General features: G+C 41.1%; 1 protein-coding gene across 1 annotated transcript in view; it reads right to left on the bottom strand.

Moving 5' to 3' along the window:
• TXNRD3 (thioredoxin reductase 3) overlaps nucleotides 1–19414 on the bottom strand; it is a 67870-nt gene that overhangs the window by 33997 nt on the left and 14459 nt on the right. Inside the window, exons 2-10 of the mRNA XM_004738666.3 lie at nucleotides 16437–16497; nucleotides 15268–15377; nucleotides 13548–13652; nucleotides 13269–13341; nucleotides 11459–11578; nucleotides 4753–4895; nucleotides 2849–2964; nucleotides 1534–1759; nucleotides 46–138 (exon numbers count right to left, since the gene is read on the bottom strand). Coding sequence (XP_004738723.1) covers nucleotides 46–138; nucleotides 1534–1759; nucleotides 2849–2964; nucleotides 4753–4895; nucleotides 11459–11578; nucleotides 13269–13341; nucleotides 13548–13652; nucleotides 15268–15377; nucleotides 16437–16497 — 1047 coding nt within the window. The remainder of the gene's footprint in view (nucleotides 1–45; nucleotides 139–1533; nucleotides 1760–2848; nucleotides 2965–4752; nucleotides 4896–11458; nucleotides 11579–13268; nucleotides 13342–13547; nucleotides 13653–15267; nucleotides 15378–16436; nucleotides 16498–19414) is intronic.

Here is a 19414-nt window from a genome sequence, read left to right as displayed (position 1 = left end):
TGAGTTGTGTTCAACCACTTAACTGTTTATAAACTAAAAACTTACTGTATTATATATTTCTTCAATAGTTTCTGGCCCTTCAGTGGATTTAGCCACTACTTTCAGCTTTCCAGGTGAACCTTTATCCAAGTGCTGAACCTAGTAAGGATAAAAAAATGTAATGATTCTATCCAAAGGTGACAGAAAATAAATGGGTCAGAGGGTGTACACGTGTGCGCATGTAGGTTTCTCAACTAAGTAAAGATAGAGAGGGGCGCCTGGGTGGCTCAGTGAATTAAGCCTCTGCCTTCAGCTCAGGTCATGATCTCAGGGTCCTGGGATCAAGTCCCGAATCAGGCTCTCTGCTCGACAGGGAGCCTGCTTCCCCATCTCTCTCTGCCTACTTGTGATCTCTCTGTCTCTGTGTCAAATAAATAAACAAAATCTTAAAAAAAAAAAAGTAAATATAGAGGAAAAAAAGGACTGTAACAAGATACAGTCTGGAGGTGGAAATAAATTAACAGATTGGTTGGTGGTACCATAATAGAAGGGATGAGGGATACTTTCCAGGTGTTGACTTAATAAATTGTGTATACTGTAATACTGCTTACTGAGTACTGAGATAGGCCAGAAAGATGAGCTGGGGAATACACTTAGAAATAAAATCAAGAATTTCATTTTTGTCTTAATAAATCTGAAATGTTTATGAGGAGTTCAAATGGAGATATCCCATAGTCAACTGTGAAAATGGGTGTGGAGTTCAGAAGAGATGCCCAAGCAGGGTATATAAATCTGAAAGCCATTAGCATTGTGATAATAAAGTATGGACCTAAAGAAGACGTCCCAGGTAACAAGTGCATAGAAGAGAAGAGGAAGCAGGTGCTCTACCATTTACAGGTTGAAGACATGTGGAACCACAGGCTGTGAGACCAGAGAGCTCAAGAATGGACAGAATTTCAAATGGAAGGAAAGTCAATTTCACCAAACACTGCCCAGAAGCCCCATCACATAAGGGCAGAGATATGACCACTGGGTTTGACAGCACAGAGTTTGCCACAGACCCCGGCATGCAATTTCATAGGAACAGGGATGGAACCAGCTGAGAGTTGGCTGAAGTGGAAAACGGAGGCAAGAAAGCAGGAGCATGTATAGAAGTTTCCTTGTGAACAGGAAAAGAAAAATAGGGACCCACACAAAAGGGCAGAGAGGGTAAGGGAGGACTTTTTTGTTTAAAGTAGAGAGACACTGGTGGGAATGACAGAGTGGAAAAGATGGTTAACTAGTGATGAGGCATCCCTGAAAAAGTGAGAGAAGGTGAGAGCACACTGAAAGCCTGAGAGGAGCAAGGACACCTTCAAGTATAAGCGGAAAGGGTGGGGAGGACAGAGGGAACGTGCAGGTCAGTGGTGTGGACTGGAGGGGGGAGCACTATCTTTAAGGTGTCCTAGTGAGTATAGACTAATTTATTTCATGAAATGAAGGAAGGAGAGCCAGAATAAAAAACTTTAAAAAAACCTGAAAATAAAAGGAATTCCAAACGCCTTTCAGACTTACCATCACAGGTACAAATTTTCTTAAGAACTTAACACCATGTTGCTCCATGTAGGAACCCACTTTCTCTGCCATTTCTTGATCAAAGCCACGAAGAAGGATTGAGCGCACCATAATCGTGACGTCTAAGCCAATTCCAGCAAGAAACCCGCCACATTCCAGAGCAACATAAGACGCACCCACCACTAATGTTTTGCCAGGGCAATAAGGCAGAGAAAAAAGGTCATCACTGAAAAATAAAAACAACAAAAGGAACATGTAGGCAATAAAAATGAAGTAAAAGTGAATACACAGGTTTTGATGCGTAGTGGTCTTCTGTTGGCTGCATGGCAACCTGGTGCTGGAATGAAGAAAATTAACAGAGTCTTTTGGCATTTTAAAGAGTGTCCACTGTAGAGTAAGAAATATATCTCAGGTTTTTCAAAATCAAATTAGTGAATCATAAGTGAAGGTGTTTTAAAAACTGAAATAGACTAGAAAATATTAGACTACATTACATGTGATAAGAAGAAATATGGTTTGGTTTGTCATGCGTATGTGCATGTGTTCACCTGAACAATAATGTCATGAAAAACACATTTCTTTTTAATTTAAATTTAATTAGCCAACATAAGTACATCATTAGTTTCAGGTGTAGCATTCGATGATTCATTAGTTATGTATGTGCATCTGGTGAAAAAAGTTTGAAAGTCATTGTCCTGAATTATAAAATGTCCTCTCTGTAACCATCAGGGATAATTACTATTAAGTCCCAGTATTGGGAAGAGCCATGCTTCTCCTGATGAACTGGTCCATTATTATCAGATAGATGCTAAACCCCAAAGCTATTTTATTTACTTCTTTGCTCTGGCCTCCATGAAATTCAGAGCCAATCTCCCAGACCTTGCTGAGCAATTACCTAGAATCATATAGCATTTATGTGTGCATAAATTTGACCTTATTATCTACCTAAGCTTATTTTCTCTGGGCTTCATAATGTTACCCGCTTAGCTTCTTTCATTATACTTATTTGCAGGGCGCCCGTGTGGCTCAGTGAGTTAAAGCCTCTGCCTTCGGCTCAGGTCATGTTCCTAGGGTCCTGTGATCAAGCCCCGCATCAGGCTCTCTGCTCAACGGGGAGCCTGCTTCATCCTCCCTCTCGCTCTGCCTGCCTCTCTGCCTACTTGTGATCTCTGTCAAATAAAAATAAATTTTAAAAAATCTCATTATACTTACTTGCCATCAATTCAAATCTTCTGTGAAATAATATCAGGGACTAAATAAATTGGACACATAAGCACAACACAATTTAAGGTTACAATAGCCTGTTTAATCTTACCTAGTAATACAGTACTCTTTATCTCCTGGGATTCCTAAATAGCGGGGTCTTTGGCCTGTCGCTAGGACAAATTTGCCAGCAGTATAGTAAGTTTCCTGTCCTTTTCTATTGGTTGCCTTGAAAAGAGAAAAGTAAATTTCAACTTTTGCTACAAACACAGTAGAGTATCAGACACTGGACAACTAATTATAGAGCTTCCCACCCAACCGGAGTGGACATGCAAAAATAATAATGCAGTTGGTGATAAGCACCAACACAGAAAAGAGAAGTCTTCATAAAACAGCCACCAAAAGAGCCCAGTAGAGGTGCAGTAGGGGACTGGAATGCCAGCTGAGGGCGGCTTCAAAAGTGGTGGTATTTCGAGTGGAGACCAGAAAGTGAGAAGATTTGAGAAGAACGGAAACCTACAGAGAGAACAGTGCATAGAAAAGAACACAGGCCTGAAAGCAGCAGGTGTCTGGGGAACAGCAAGTGGTCAGAAAGTGGCAGGAAAGGCAGGGGATGCATCACGGTGAAGGGACACAAAATTCCTGCCAAAGGCTAACACCTTTATTCACCATTCTAAAGATTTCAGCTATGGGAAACCAAGAAAGGTTATTCATTGTGTGCATATTTTCAATATATGAGTAATTCATAAATCCATTTTTTCCTTAAAAAATTCAAAAACCAAAAAAAAAAAAATTCAAAAACCAATGAAGGTGTTTAAATAAGAGGGTGGTTTCAATGATGGGACCGAGGGAGGGCAGCCTGGAGACAGGCACCTGCTCCAGAGGGTCAGGAAAGAGAAGCCCAGGATGTAGGGGTGGGATGGGGGAAACCTGAGATTTCTAGCAGGAGCAACTGAGCAGACCTTGGTTATCAATAAATGTGGAAACACAGAAAAGAGGAAGGTATGCTTCCAAACAACTGGCTTATTCAACCAACCATGCCAGCCATGCCACAATTTGAGAACTAAACTACCCTGACTCGTATTTCTATGATGTTCCATGTGAGTGATGTAATTCAAACGGGTCCACATATGGTTTCAAAAGGGGAAGCTTTCAACAGACTACTCCACACCTTTCCAGAGATAATAAATGACTACAAAATAATCTTAAATCCCCCCAAGATCCTTGCATACTGTGCTAGGAAAGCAGAGTCCAAAAACTAGGTGTTGAGGGTTGTATCTCATTGTCTTATATAACTCTAATTTAAAATTCTTCTGTTCAGCACAACAATCTCATTTTCCTTACTTGCGGCTCTTACACTATGTAAACATGACAAAGCTTGTAAAATACACTAATTTTATACTACTTTTATTAATATGTCTTTGAATAACATTTGGAGTTCTAGTTAAGGTTTCATTTTATTTTTTTAATTATTCTTTTTATGGAAGTGCAGTTGAGACGCAATGTTCCATCAGTTTCAATAGTGATTTTTTTTTTTACAACATAGTGATTTGACAAGTCCATACAACACAACATGCTCCACATCTGTCCCCATCTGTCCCATCTGTCCCCAAACAACGCTACTACAACACCCCCAACCAATTCCCCAGGCTGTACCTTCATCGTCGTGACTATTCATTGCATTTTGCCCATCCCCCACCTAAGGTTTCATTTTAAAAAAGAATTACCTACTAAAATTTTTCATTTTTTAGTCTATTTATTCTAAACATTTTCTTATAAGGTAGTAATAAAATCAAAAGGCAAATAATCACTTTAAATGAAGATCTCTTTAAAAGGCAATTCCTGCAATTTAGCAGGCTCTTTGCAATCAGCACAGGAAGAAACAGGTGCACATGAGGCAACATGTGTACTCACGCATGTCAGTGTGAGTCCGTAACATACAAGACAGAATTTCAGATCAAGGCAAGTTCAAGCAATAGTAAAGAAAAGCAACAAACATGACAAAATAAACAGTACCTTTATTTTATGATGTTCGACAAATTCTCCATAAGAATTGACATAGGTCACAGCCTTCTCCCTCAGGGACAACCTGTAGCCCCAGTTTAGAGAGCCAATGTGATTCTGAATTGCTTCTATCATAGTCTCCCAGTTGTGCTTCACTGAAAACAAATAACCAGAGCAAAGGCATAAAGCCAATTTTATTGCCTTTTTCTTTAAAGATTATTTATTTATTTATTTATCTGGGAGAAAGAGCGCAGAGTGAGGGAGAACATGAGCTGGGGGAGAGAGGCAGAGGGAGGAGAAGCAGGTTCCCCACTGAGCAGTGAGCCCAATGCAGGGCTCAATCCCAGGACTCTGGGATCAAGCTTAACCGACTGAGACATCCAGGTGCCCCAAGTGAGTTTTATTTTTAATGTTCGATCTTATATAACCACACAGGAGCCATACTATATATTGATTTAAGAATCAAAAAGTGAACACAAGACAACTAGCAACTGAAATCTTTTTTAGGTCAGTTACAGTTTATACTTCTTCCTCTTTTACATTACAAAACATAAGCAAAAAGCAAAGTTCTGAAAAAGAAAAAAAAATCCCTGGAACAGAGAATGGGGAGAACAGTCCAAAACATCACAAGGCAGGGAGATCATCCCTACTTGGGAGTACCCCAAGGCTACTCTCACACTCCTAGGTCTGCATAGGGTGTCCCAGATGTGAAGAGAAGCACCATACATCCATCTGCCAAGCCCAGCCCGGGCCACTCCCTTTCAGTTCACTTGGTGGTGGCTTTATGATAGCAAAGATGCTGCATTTCATTACAACAAATGTGGTTTCTGCTCACTGTGGCCTACCATTTATATTACAATGGTTACTCATTGCCTGTTGCAATTGGGGCAGGAGGTGATAGAATCAAATTCCTCATCATCTCCTTATCTTTTAGGCAGGATTGATTTCCCAGCCTTCGTCTTGTCTGCCAATGGTGCTTCCTGAAGGAGAAACCAATTTCCATGCAGCACTGTGCTTCTAAAACACAGAGGCCAGCCTGGGATTCTCACCAAACTGGATGAGATTCCCAAAGGCAAACCCAGCCAACTGAGGGTTTGTCGTCCTCTAATCACGCCTGGTGACTCACCCCATCTAGCACTCTCCGAAAGGCCATAGCACTCCTCAGGAATGTGGGAAGTTACAGTGCAGGAGAGAAAAAGAGGTTATGGTGCACTGAGTTTATGGCATGGATGTCGGACCACCTCTTCTAGGAAGCTCCTGAGATCTTGCAATCCGGGGGATCACTGTGGTTGCTACACTACCTGACCCCCACGCTGTGGTCCCAGGAGGTAAAGACCCAGCAGGGATGAGCCTCTCCACAATGGCACATGCCCTCAGATCCTAAGCTACCTCCTCCCTCTAACCCAGAAAAGCTACTCCTCTAATCTTCCAAGAACCATTTCTCTCAAGGACCTTGTCAGTTAGCTTCCCACTTCACACGGTATGTTTGTTTCTGGTTCTTTTTGTAAGAGTGTCTGTTACATCTACATCAGCGTTTCCCAAATATGGCTGCATATCAGGATCCCCTGGGATTCAGGTTGAAACATACAAATCCCTGGACCAAGTCAGAACAAGCTCCCCGGGGGGAGATCCTGCAAAGGCAAGTCCAGAGACTGGCACTCTGGAACCACGTGCTCCACTGCTCTATTGACCTGTTAAAGATTTGCAACGGTATCACAGTTCTAATTACTGATGGAAAAAAAATCTCCCATACTTTCTCAAAGGCTGCATAGCTATTCTCACACATTTACTTTCAATACAAACTTTAGAATAATCTGTCACATTCCAAAGAGAAAAAAAAATTGTGGAGATTTTTCCTGGACTTACATAAAATTTACAAATCAATTTTGAGGTAATGTCTTTATAGTACTGAGACATCCAACCCAAAAATCTCAGTATATTTTTTGTTATGCTTTTCTTTCCTTATATATCTTGTCCATTCCTGGTATATTTATCCCAAGTTATTCTATCATTTTGTTGCAATTTTCCATTGTATGTTTAACTTCCTATTGCTAATGTAAGAAATCTATTTATTTGGGGTCCCTGGGTGGCTCAGTGGGTTAAGCCTCTGCCTTCACTCAGGTCATGATCTCAGGGTCCTGGGATCAAGCCCCAAGTCAGGCTCTCTGCTCAGCAGGGAGCCTGCTTCCCCCTTCTCTCTATGCCTGTCTCTCTGCCTATCTATGATCTCTGTCTGTCAAATAAATAAATAAAATATTTTTTTAAAAAGAAATCTATTTATTTTTACACATACATCTTCTAAACAACTTAGTGAACTCTTATTAGTTCTAACATTTTTAGTTTGAACTCTTGTATATTCTAGGTATCTTTTATATCATTCATATTATAGATTTGTAATATCTTTTTATTCCTCTTCTCAAGTATGTACTTTTTCTTCCTAGTCTTCCTTTTTGTGCACATGCCAGAAGCCCCAGAACAATGCCGATAATAGTAGTGGAAGTTGGCTGCCCTGTTTGATTCCTGACTTCAGTGTAAATGCCTCAAGCTCTTCTCCATCAAATACTTACATCTGACTTTTCTTCAATCATGTAAAAGAAGTGGCCATTTCTTTCCTTAGTTTAATGACACTTGTTTTTCTTTTCTTTTCCTTTCCTCTCCTCTCCTCTCCTCTCTTCTCCTCTCCTCTCTTTTCTTATTTTTTTCTTTTCTTTTCTTTTTTAAGAGCCATAATGGATGTGAAATTTTTGCCAAATGCCTTTGGAGCTAGAATGTAGGTCATCATGTGGATTTCAGCATCCCTACTATGGTTTCCTAATGATACATTCTTATATCCCCAGAATGAACTCTCAGAAGTCACAGTGCATTCTTTTAGTCACTGCTGGAGAGGATTTGCTTTTTCTAGAATTTTGTAGCTCTATGGGCTATAGCTTTCTATTTTTACACTATCTTTCTGTATCACTGTTAAATCAGCCTCAAAAAAAAATTTTAGAATTTTCATTTTTTCCTAAGCTCTTGAACAGTTTAAATATTTTAAAAAGTATTCCTTGAAGACTGAGGAAATTTACTTATAAATTTTCAGTGTCCTGGAGAATGGGTTATCCTTAAATCAAAGTAAATTCTGGTTATTTATATTTCCCTAGAATATACTCCTTTTCATCAAGATATTTAAAATTCTTACCACTAATTTGTATACTGAATTTGTTTCTTCTCTTCTCTTTCTGTAGTTATATTTCTTTCCTCAAGACACCTAATGCTACATATTTGCATGAATTCTCTCTCCTGTTTCCCCGATTGGGTTTGCCAAAGGTCTTCCTACTTATTTGCATTTTCAAATATATTCTTGCTTTTGTTCATTGACTCTATTTTGGGGAGAATGCTAAGTCATTATTTCCTCAGTGTGGGTTGTATGTGTGTGTGTGTGCATGTGTCTATTTTTGTGCCTTGAAGTTTCCCTATCTGGTATTAACTGCTATTACCTTGTTTGCATCTTCCTGACATAGCTTCTCCCACCTGTTTTAAAATTGCCCTCTATTTCATTTTAAATAGGAAAATTCAAGTTAGCCGTTTAAAAATTTAAAATTCAAAAACAATTAAAGTTTCTGTATTCTCGACAATTCTCCTTTGGTTTAGATATGTATGCTGTAAACAGCACATGGATGAATTCTGTCTACACAACTTGAGAAGCTGACTCATTCAGCTTTATTCTACTATGTAAAAGAGTGTCCCTATGTTTGTCTGCTGTCTTGTTTTCTGGGTTGTTTTTTGCTCGTTTTAAATTAGTTTCATGCTGTTTATTTGTACATATCCCGTTCCCTTTTTCTTGGAAGTTCTATATTTAATTTCTGATCTGCAAATTATATATACATTTTAAATCTACTTCAAGCCATTATTTCTCTACCAATGTCAAGAATGAAAGTATCTAGAAGATTCTCCCACACCCAGATTTCAGCATGCTTTCAGTTCCTTTCTCTTCCTGCTTAGATTCTATGGACTTCTCTTGGCCATTTCATGAAGCTTATGCCTAAAAACTGCTAAGCCCCAAATTCCATATGACGGCTAGCTAGGTGTTTCTTAGTATAGTACCTCAAAACTAACTTAGCAGCCTTTTGTTTATCGGGAACAAGATTTTACCCACTTGAGGGAATTATAAAGCATTTAGGAATATCAAGCACATCTAGACAAGTTCAAGAACGTCACCTGGACCCTCAGGTGAGGCAAAGTGGCACGAGCATACAAAATGCTATCCCCCCTGGGGCACCTGGGTGGCTCAGTGGTTTGGGCTGCTGCCTTCGGCTCAGGTCATGATCTCAGGGTCCTGGGATCAAGCCCCGCATCGGGCTCTCTGCTCCGCAGGAAGCCTGCTTCCCTCTCTCTCTCTCTCTCTGCCTGCCTCTCTGCCTACTTGTGATCTCTGTCTGTCAAATAAATAAATAAAATCTTAAAAAAAAAATGCTATCCCCTCAGAATGTGCAGAGCCCCAGCAGTGTGGGGCAGTGGGCAGCAGGCAGGGCTGACACACCAAGAAGTTATCAGCTTGTGGGGAATCCTGCTTGGGAAGTCACCCACACACCCCTCTGCCTGGCTGTCCCCATCATAGGACACATCTACTGTCCCATTCCTCATGGCCTTTCTCCATTATGGGGCATTCAGAGTTTCCTCCCCACTTGGCCTTGATTATTCTAGAATTTTTAAAACAGGGTATAAGCATTTTTAGTTTTAAGAAGACTCCTTTGGGCGCCTGGGTGGCTCAGTCACTTAAGTGTCCGACTCTTGATTTCGGCTCAGGTCATGATCTTAGGGGCATGGGACTGAGCCCCACATCTTGCTTGGTGAATTAAACCCTATTCCATTTGGCCTTCTGGCACCATTTCCTTCCAGATGGTTCTCTTCTCTGAGATTCTCTAAGCCCTAAGTCTTATCCTTAAAAATCTAGCCCCTCCTGGCCTCTTTGACACAACTCTCCTGGTTTTTCCTCATCTTCCTCACCCACCCTCTAGGTTTTAACATTTCTCAGGATCCGTCTGTGTCTGCTATTCTTTTCCAACCACAGGGCCTCCCCAGCCCCTCTCAGCAATTCCTAAGACTTCAACCACCACCTGTAGGTGGGCTGCTAACCCAGGCCCTGCCTAGACCTCTCTCAAGCACAAACCATCCCCATTCCCTGAACTCCACCAGGTATTCTGCAGGGGAAAAATCCATGCAAGGTGAAGGATTCAGGGAGAAGGATTCTTGAAAGTGAAGGTGACCCCAAAGTTAAATTGCCAAGTGCAAAGACCTTATTTTATCTACAACCACTTGGTACTGAAGCTGGACCCAAAGCTCTACAGAGAGCTGAGTGTCTGGGGAAATTTGTCCATGGGAGAATCTGTCTGGCCACAGCTCATTATGCTGAACTCCACCACTAACTCACACTGGCCTGTATTTTCCAGCTCAGCAAATACACTGCATTATCACACACTCCCTCTTCTGGGATTCCATCCTTTTCTTCACCCTCCACCCACCCTGTGACCTCCGGGGCCCAGCCAAGTCACCAGGAAGGATATGCTCATGTACACATTTCCTCCATCAAAATCTCTTGGGAAACAAGTCCCTGTAATTTTTTTTTTTTTTTAGAAATTCTATAACATTATTCTAAATAGACAAAAATCACCCAGCCACATCTAGCCTGTCAATTCCACACCTTCAGTCCTCTAAATCCACCTCATACTCTCCAGTCTGAAATCAGTCTTGGCCCAGGCCTGTCATTTCTCCTCTGGGTTAGGTGACAGCACTCCAGCTCACTTCCTTGTCTTTGGACTTGTCCCCCCTCCCACCACCAGCCTTCTAAACTCCTTGGTGCCACCAGAGGGTTCCAGAATCCAAACTGTGGTTCAGGCTCCTCTCTTGCTGAACCCCTGACTCTCTTGCTTCCTTTGGGGTCAATCACAATGCCTTCAGATGACATTTAAGATCTGTCACGACGTGCTTCTTTGTAATCTTGTTTTTCCCAGCATCCTGCCCCCATTCTCCATGCCAGCCATTCACTATCCCCCAAAGACTCCACGTTTTCTCCCAGCTCCAGAGTTCAGAGCACACTACTTCCTGTCTCCAATGACCTGCTTCTCTGTGACCTTCAAGATTCAGCTCAAGGGTCACCTCCACCATCTTAGCCTCTCAAAGATAGTAAGTGCCCCTCAAGGCAATGCTCAAAACCTCACTGTGAACTAGAGCACACAGAATCTCTCTTCTCTTATCCTCTCTTGCAACAAACTGTGTACTCCTTAAGGGCAGAAGCTCTATTTTCCTCATATCTGTATCCTCAGAGCCTAACCAATAAGTGCCTATTGGATGAATTTGGCTTCCATCTTTCATTAACCAAGGACATATATAACCACTGGTAAAATAAAAAATGTTATCACTATAACAGATAAAATTCAAATAATGACCCTCGCTCTTCTCTTTTCTTTACACTTGAAGGAAATCTGAAAACAGCAATTATTCTCTCTCATGTTCTGTAGAGTCTGAAATGACAATAGCTGCCAAAAGCACCAAGGCCCCCAAGAGTAGGGCCAGGTTTCAAATGATCACCTGACTCCCCTGTGCCAAAGTGGGGTCCTAATGAGCAGTCACTCAACAAACTTCAGACTCAACTCTAGAACTATAAATAGCAAGTCTTTCTCTAAGAAACTCATTCTTTCCTCTTTCCTCCCAATCTGTATTTTTATATACCATTACCAACCTTGATGACTGTACTCCCAGCCAAATTTCCTGGCGTCCTTTAATTCCTGCCCTAAAAGGGCAGCTTGGTGCATCAATTTCTTAGGAACACAGCCCACATTTACACAAGTACCGCCAAGACCTGAGAGAGAAGATAATAGTTGTAAAGCTTCCTCTGTGTCCATGGGTGTATACGTGGTTCTACATACCTGTAGAGCAGGTGTTGTTAAACATGGGGAAATGACACACTCAGATGGCTGGGGGGCAAACAGCAGACCCCACAATAACATGCAAATAATTAAGCCAAACTCTTCAAATGAGGGTCTGTGAAGGAGACCCAAAGATGAGCAAAAATACCAATGTACACTTGAATAGTTTTCTGGGAAGAGAATCCAAAATTTTCATTTGATTCTGACCCATGAAGGGATCCGAATTATATTAGATTAATTAGATAGATACCAAAACAAGGACTGGAACCCCAGCTTCTAGCCTTTATTCTCTGTAAGTTGGACTCCTCCTCTGAGCCAATATTAGGTCCACCGCAAGCTGCCTGGTAACATCTACTCTCAATCTCAAACAGCACAAAAAAGCCACGTGTGATGCCCCTGAGCAGGGCATGAGTCAGAAAACTCCCTCTCTGATCACAGTCTCTCTTCTGGTAATCCAGAGAAGTAGGATATTTCTAGGCAGGAGAGAAAGAGGGGAGAGGGCAGAAGGAGAGAGGGAGAAAACAAAGGTACACACAGGAACTTTTCAGCATACAAATGTTAGAAGGAAAAATGAGAGAGATTAGCTTTACTGTATGAAATGCTAAGGTAAAAATTTTGAGTAAATTTGAATTTTAAAACATGATTATCATATTTTGTCAGGGCCCCTACAGGAAACAGATGACATCCTCAAGCTGGGAAACTGAGGAGAGTTTATAGAAAAATGATTACAGGGGCGTGGGCAGAAAGAGTGAGGAGGAACAGAATAGTGAGTAGGCCACTGCCAAGCCCACATGATGGGCAAAGCACATGGAGAGATTGACACAGCCTACAGGGGGTTGGGCATAACAGTGGAGGTGGCCTTTTTTTCCTGCAGGGACCATCAGGGCAGGAGCTAGAAGAATGAAGAACCCCCCAACTCCACTTTCCTCCCTCCCTACTGTTCTCCTCCTGTGACCATTAACTGGTCAAGCCCAACTAGAAGCCAGAGGGCAAGGCTGCAGATGCATCGCTTTCTGGGGCATGGAAAAAGGTAGACATGAAGACAGGAAGGATGGATCTGATACATAAACAGAAAATATCCACGACAGAGTCTGCATGTTCTATTAAAGTAAATGCTCTCCTCTACAACTGGAAGCTCACTGTGCACTTTGTTGACAGGACCTGGACGATGATGCACATGCCGACTTGACTGAACATCACACAACCGTTAGAGTCAGCTATGAAACTGATGCAGAAACACAAGACAGGGTCATGGCAGACTTAGGTGGGCACCACACAGCATACACTGTGATTGCAATTAAGGGAAAACATCAGTGCACGTGTGCAGGAATTATTATAGCACACGTGTTGGATACTGGAGTCATGGAATTTTTTCCTTTTGCAAAATCTTCCTTCATTACCTTTATATTATCTTATCTTTTTATATTATATTGTCTTTCCACCTGTTAACCATGCAACCTTAGGTCCGTTACTTTACCTCACCAGGACTTGCTTTCCTCACCTATGGAACAGGCTAGTTACTCATCTTGAGATTAGTTTGAGGATTAACAAGATTGAAGAAAGCCAAAGACAGCTGTAAAGAGCAGAAAACTACAAGAGTCACAACAAAGAAACACTGCTTACCCCATGATGTGCCCTGAGGCGTCGGGACCACAAAGTCTAGCACCATAACTTTCTTTCCCAAGATGGCGGCTTCCTATTAAAAAAACTACATATAAACATCTTGTCATTTTCCTGACAACCCCCCAATTTTTCTCTCCCTGAGAGGAAAAGACTGTGGAAGAACACAGTCCTTTCTCTTTATTAATACAACTAAAGCTTGGACCGTAACAACAAAGTAGCTGAAGAAGTGCTTATGGCAATCACCAGGAAAATTACCTCTGGGTTTCGTTATGTTCATACCTGAGCACATGCAAGGCCACCAGAACCTCCCCCAATGACAATGAGGTCATATTCATATGCTGAATCTTCCTGAAGGAGCTTCTGTAATAAACCACTCTGATGGGCCTATGGATCAAAGGAGAGAGGAAAGCATGATCTGTTTTAAATCTGTTCTTTTGTACCCTACGTTGAATCCGTATGCACTGCTTTTCTAAAACTCTAAAACTCTTAGAAACAGTCACTAATTCATCTAAGTTGAAACTGTAAATTTATCTAGATAGTATTTAAATAGGGTCCCACTAGATAGAACATATGCTAAGTACATACATTTTTTATCATTATCACCTTGTGGCTACATGTGTATCTAATGACCCGCAGGTCATGACTTTATGTAAGGCAAGGTCATCTTCCTTGGTCTAATCATCAAAGTATCATAATTAAGTAAAATAGCCAAGTACCATTTTTCAAGATCCTCTATCTTTCATTGACCTGTGCCAGGCTTTATTTTGCAAACAATTCTTAAGCCTTCTTAGCAGGACATGCACATCAAATTTTTACATGGTTTCTCATAAACTGACCTAAATTCTGCAGCATCCTGGTAAACTTTCTGTAGAACACAGACTTTTGCTTTTTCTTTCAGCAACAGTCACAAGGCTAGCTCTTTACCATAGTCTCCTGCTCACTTGGCCCTCCCTTCTGATCGGAAGTAGCTGAGGCAAGCTGGGACGATCAAGGCATGATATAGCAATAGTTTTTGTTGTGTGAAGGCAGGTGTTCCAGCCCTTGAGGCTGGCTTTAGAAACACCACATGGCACCAGCTCATCCTGGGAAGCACATGAGAAGTGCTGTATCACTGTAGGACTTGGCACATGGCACATGGCCCCAGATGGACGCCTGCCAGTGGAGGTTTCTGGCACATTCTAAAAGGGACTCCTCTGGTCTCCTTACTATTAGGTGCCCTTAGGAAAATACATCTCCTAAGCATCTTCCATGCAGCATGAAATAGAATGGATAATTCTGCATCTCCAGATCTTGCCCAGGTTAGGAATGGCAAGACCAGCACTTCCCAAGGTATTTCGGGGCCTCTCATTATGCTACACACCACCACGTGAGCTGAGTGTAGCTTCTGGGACTAATGAAGCAGGCTGTTAATAGATAACAATGCTGATCATAGATTAGCAATCTAGTTTCCCAAGAAAATGTCATTTTAAGTTAAAGTCTCAAATATAAGTATTTAATCACTGATTACTACTATTTACAAACATGCATAAAAAAATACAAGGGAACACAATTTTAATAAAAGGAAGTCATTATAAAACACGGACCTAGCTTAAGAAGAAACATCAATTTTATCTATCATGACTTTCAAGATGATCTGATAACCATCTTCTATGCTTTTCCACTTCACAACTTCCAAAAGACAAATGAACAGACTCCCTTTTTTAAAAAAAAATTATTTATTTATTTGAAAGAGAGAGAGAAAGAGAACACACAAGCAGGGGGATCAGCAGGCAGAGGGAGAAGGAGAAGCAGGCTCTCCATGGAGCAGGAAGCCTAATGCAGGTCTCGACCTCAGAACCCTCAGATTACAACCTGAGCAGAAGGCAGATGCTCAGCAGCCTGAGTCACCCAGGTGCCCCATGAATAGGCTCCTTTTTAAAAGCCATTTTCTCCCCTTTCGGATAGATTTAAAAACAAACTTTGAATAAATAGCATTAAAAACATTTAATACCATTATTACCTGGAAAGTTCGATCGCATCCACCCATGTGCACTTTATTCACAAAAATATTGGGCACAGTTCTCTGATTAGTGATCTCTGAAAGCACTTCTTGGACATTGGCCCCATCATCTGAAGAATAAAAACTTCAATATATAAGAACATTGAAAGGGTTCCAAACTTTTGGGGTTTGAACAGAAGTGTTACAACACCAGACGCTCCCATGCACACACCCATAAAATGTCAGTACTTATATATTTACATTATTATATAACTTCATGAAATGATGACTCAAGAAAGGAAACGCCTGTTTTCAAAGGAAACCTTAAGAAATGAAGACAAATCTACAAATTCATTTAAAACAAACCCTTCTAAATTAGATCTTGAACTATCATTCAATGGCCTTGTTGGGACAAATAAATAAAAATCCTCTTTAAAGAGCAAATATTAGGATAAAACCTGATTTGAATGTCATAACTCAGAAAATTCTTCCTACAATTACATGCGAAAAATCTTTATGATCCATGGTCCAAAATGTCTCCTCCACCCCTGAAAATAAAACAAAGCCACTACTTACTTACATACGCTCTATGCTGTATACACTGTAGAATAGTCTCAAAGATTCAGGAACACATCACTTGTTCAGGAGACATGGCTAAAAGGAGTTGGTGAAGTCTAATAAAGGCAGAGCTCAAACTCTTTCCTGTTCACCACCCGGTTTTCCACCCTTGCAGATCCCAAGTGTGGGTAAAATGCTTAGTTAATATTAGATGCATGCATGCATGACAAGAATTAAAAATATAAATCTGAAATATTAATGTGTTCCCCTCATCTGTAATACAATCAGGAAGTCCAGGCAGTTTCTTTTCATTTATTACAGCTTAATCTATTTTGCCAGGGAGTTAGCAGATGCATATGAAATGCCTGAAATACTTCAGCCTTAGCACTTTATAAATCTTCTTCCTGCTCCCACCCCTCAAATACGAAAAGTATATAAATAAATAATCTACACCAAATTATTTGCCAAATAGAGTTCCATTTTCTGCATGGTTGAATGTAGACAAAAATAACTCACCTAACCCAAAGAGACAAGAGAAAATTGAATTGAACAAAGCAAATGGGAAGTAGTCGATCTTGTTGACATTTATTACAAACATTTATTACAAAGAATACACTACCCATTCTACTTACCGACTTGATCAAGTTCCAAGATGTTACATTCAACTCCCAAAGAAGAAAACAGATCTTTAACCTGGAACACAAATTTACATGAGTTTTACTCTCCCAAAGATTCAACAGAGTTTGAAATATGTGCATGAGGGTGTCCAAAGCAAATGTCCAGTTCTCTAAATTGCAGCCAAAGTAGTATTTTAAGGTCCACTTTTCACCATTACTTAACAACTTTCAGTGCCCTCAGCCCTCAAGATAAAGCCCAGATGTTTCACTTCCAAGATGGAGACACTAGGAGCTTGGCAGATTGGCTCCCTGGTGAAACACCATAACTCGTGAAAATTACTTAAAAAGAACAACCACCACCATTTAAAATCTCTGGGAATTGTCCAAAGGGCGCATAACAAGTGAAACATTTAGTCAATAAGATCTGGTAGATGTCAATGAGAACAGACAAAGTCTGTTCCTGCTCCTCCTCCTCTGCCCTAGGTCAGTTTGATAAAAGCTCCACTTCCAGTGAGTATGGACAAGAAAAAGAGGTTCCTTATTCCTTAAAATCACTGTTACCAGAAAGGGCAAGCCACCAGCATTTCTGTCTCCCCACAGCTCTGAGTGGCAAAGGCTACATTCTTGGAGAGCGTGGCTAACAACACGGGGGCTCCTTTCCTCCCTTCCTCCACACAACCCCCACTCATAGAGCAAAGGCTCTACCCCAGGCTGAGACTATTACAGGGCAAGGTTTCAGAACGGAAGAGGTTAAGCCCAAAAGACCAGAGTTTACAGTCCCCACCCAAAACCCTGCCCATAAAGTAGGGTTGTCACTGATTCTTGCCCAGGGAAAGAGGTAAGCCATAAGATCAGAGAGCTCCAAAGCTCTATCCAAAAGAAATGACCTTATTTGAAACAGACCATGTGGAAGGCAAATCTAAAGGTAATGGACATTTTGGTGGTAAGCAACAAAGAGAAGGCTGGTAGTTCCATTAGAGTAACAGGCTAAGCTGCAAGCCAGACAATTTTCCAAAGGAAACTGGCACAGAGATTGTTAAGAACAGTTCCTCTAGGATCAGAATAAGCCACAAACATGCCTCAGAAACTGCCCCTGAACGGAGCCCAGATTTAACTGGACAAGAGTGTGGAACAATTTACACCCCATGACATTGTCAAGAACAACAGAGCAACCAGCCTGCAATTGGGGGGCCTAACATCTGAGTATGATCCCGACAAGACAGAAAACATAACGCAAACTAGGTGATGGGGAGTAAGGAGGGCACTTGTTGGGATGAGCACCGAGTGCTGTACGAACTGCTGAATCAGTATACTTCATACCTGAAACTAAGAAACACTGTACGTTAACTGAAGTTAAAAAGAAAACTTAATTTAAAAAAAAAGAAAAGAAGCGGCGCCTGGGTGGCTCAGTGGGTTAGGTCACTGCCTTCGGCTCAGGTCATGATCTCAGGGTCCTGGGATCGAGTCCCGCATCGGGCTCTCTGCTCAGTGGGGAGCCTGCTTCCCTCTCTCTCTCTGCCTGCCTCTCTGTCTACTTGTGATTTCTCTCTGTCAAATAAATAAAATCTTTTAAAAAAATAAAAAATTAAAAAAATAAAAGAAAAAGAAAAACATTACACAGTCCACCAGAGCCCTGCTAAAATCTCTGTCATTCCAGGGTGACTGTGCACACATCTATGAGGGCACACTCTGAGAAGTGACATCAAAGGCTCCCATCTTTTGGTGGAAATAAACTTCCCTAAGATAATCCCACCAACTTACTATAGAGAAATAAACAAGTAAACAAAACAAGCCAGAGAGGGAAGAGTCAGTAACTGGAGCTGCTACACAATCCCACCTGAAATGTCCAGGTTCCTATCAAAAAACACTACGAGGCATTGAAAGAAACTGGATAGTGAATCCCTAGACAGGGAGAAAAGCAAACAAGAGAAACAGCCTGATACACAAAGCAGCCATTACAAATATGTTCAAAGAATTAAATAAAATTATGCTTAGAGAGATGAAGAAAGGTAATAGAAATTATTTTTAAAAATCAAATGGAAAGTATAGAGTTGGAAAGCACAATAAAATGAAAAGCTCATTCCAGTGCTTCAACAGTAGATTTAAACTGGCAGAAGAAAGAATTAGCACACTTGAGGAGGGATCAATGCAGACTGATTGTGCAACCTCACACCACAGAGAAAGAATATTAAGGAAAAATGGAGAGTCTTAGAGAAGCATGAGACACTACTAAGCACACCAACATATAAGGTGAGAAAAAGGAAAAAGAATAAAGAAGAAGAAAATTTTTTAAAGAAATGTCCAAAATGTCCCAAATTTGATGAAAAGCAGTAATCTACATGTCTGAGAAGCTCAAAAATCTCAAAGTAAGATAACTTAAACGAAGCTCTGGAAACTGGTCCAAGATCTACAACAATAAAGTGTATGCCCAATGACGAAAATGCCACATTTAACTTGGTGGAAAATCCTGTAGCATCCTTAATGGCCCTTACCTCACCTATTCCTTGATGCTCCAAGGTATAGTAAGAGCTTTGCAGCAGTAGGGCCCCAGTTGCCTTCCAGAAAATGCAGAGAGACCGAATTTGCAATGTTCTAAACTCAGGGCTGCCTAAGGGATTTGTCTCTATGATGCCTAACACAGACTACACAGATAGTCAAAAGTGGCTGGGGTCCTAAGCTAAAGGAAGCCACGAGAAGCAGAGTGCATGGTTTGTGAAAACAAAATGGGCTTCTAATAGGTAGACCCCTGGAGGCAAGAAACTACAGGCAGAAGAATACAACGGAACAGCTAAGGTCCCAAGAAGAAGCAGAGGAGAGATTCTTAAGGAATTTGCCCCACTTTAAAACAGCCCTGTATACAGGAAAACTGAGCCCATGTATGAAAAGCACATACAAATCCAGGGATGACAAATGCCCAGAAAAGGCCTAGGAAGAACTTAAGCCTTCATGCTGCACTGATTAGAGAAGTTCTTCCCCAGCAGGAAGTCAATCTG

Source organism: Mustela putorius, unplaced genomic scaffold (assembly GCF_011764305.1).
Source record: "Mustela putorius furo isolate JIRA1106 unplaced genomic scaffold, ASM1176430v1.1 tig00003850_pilon_pilon_pilon, whole genome shotgun sequence".
Lineage (NCBI taxonomy): Eukaryota > Metazoa > Chordata > Mammalia > Carnivora > Mustelidae > Mustela > Mustela putorius.
The sequence above is the reverse complement of the archived record's forward strand: the minus strand, read 5'-3'. Positions and strand labels throughout refer to the sequence as shown.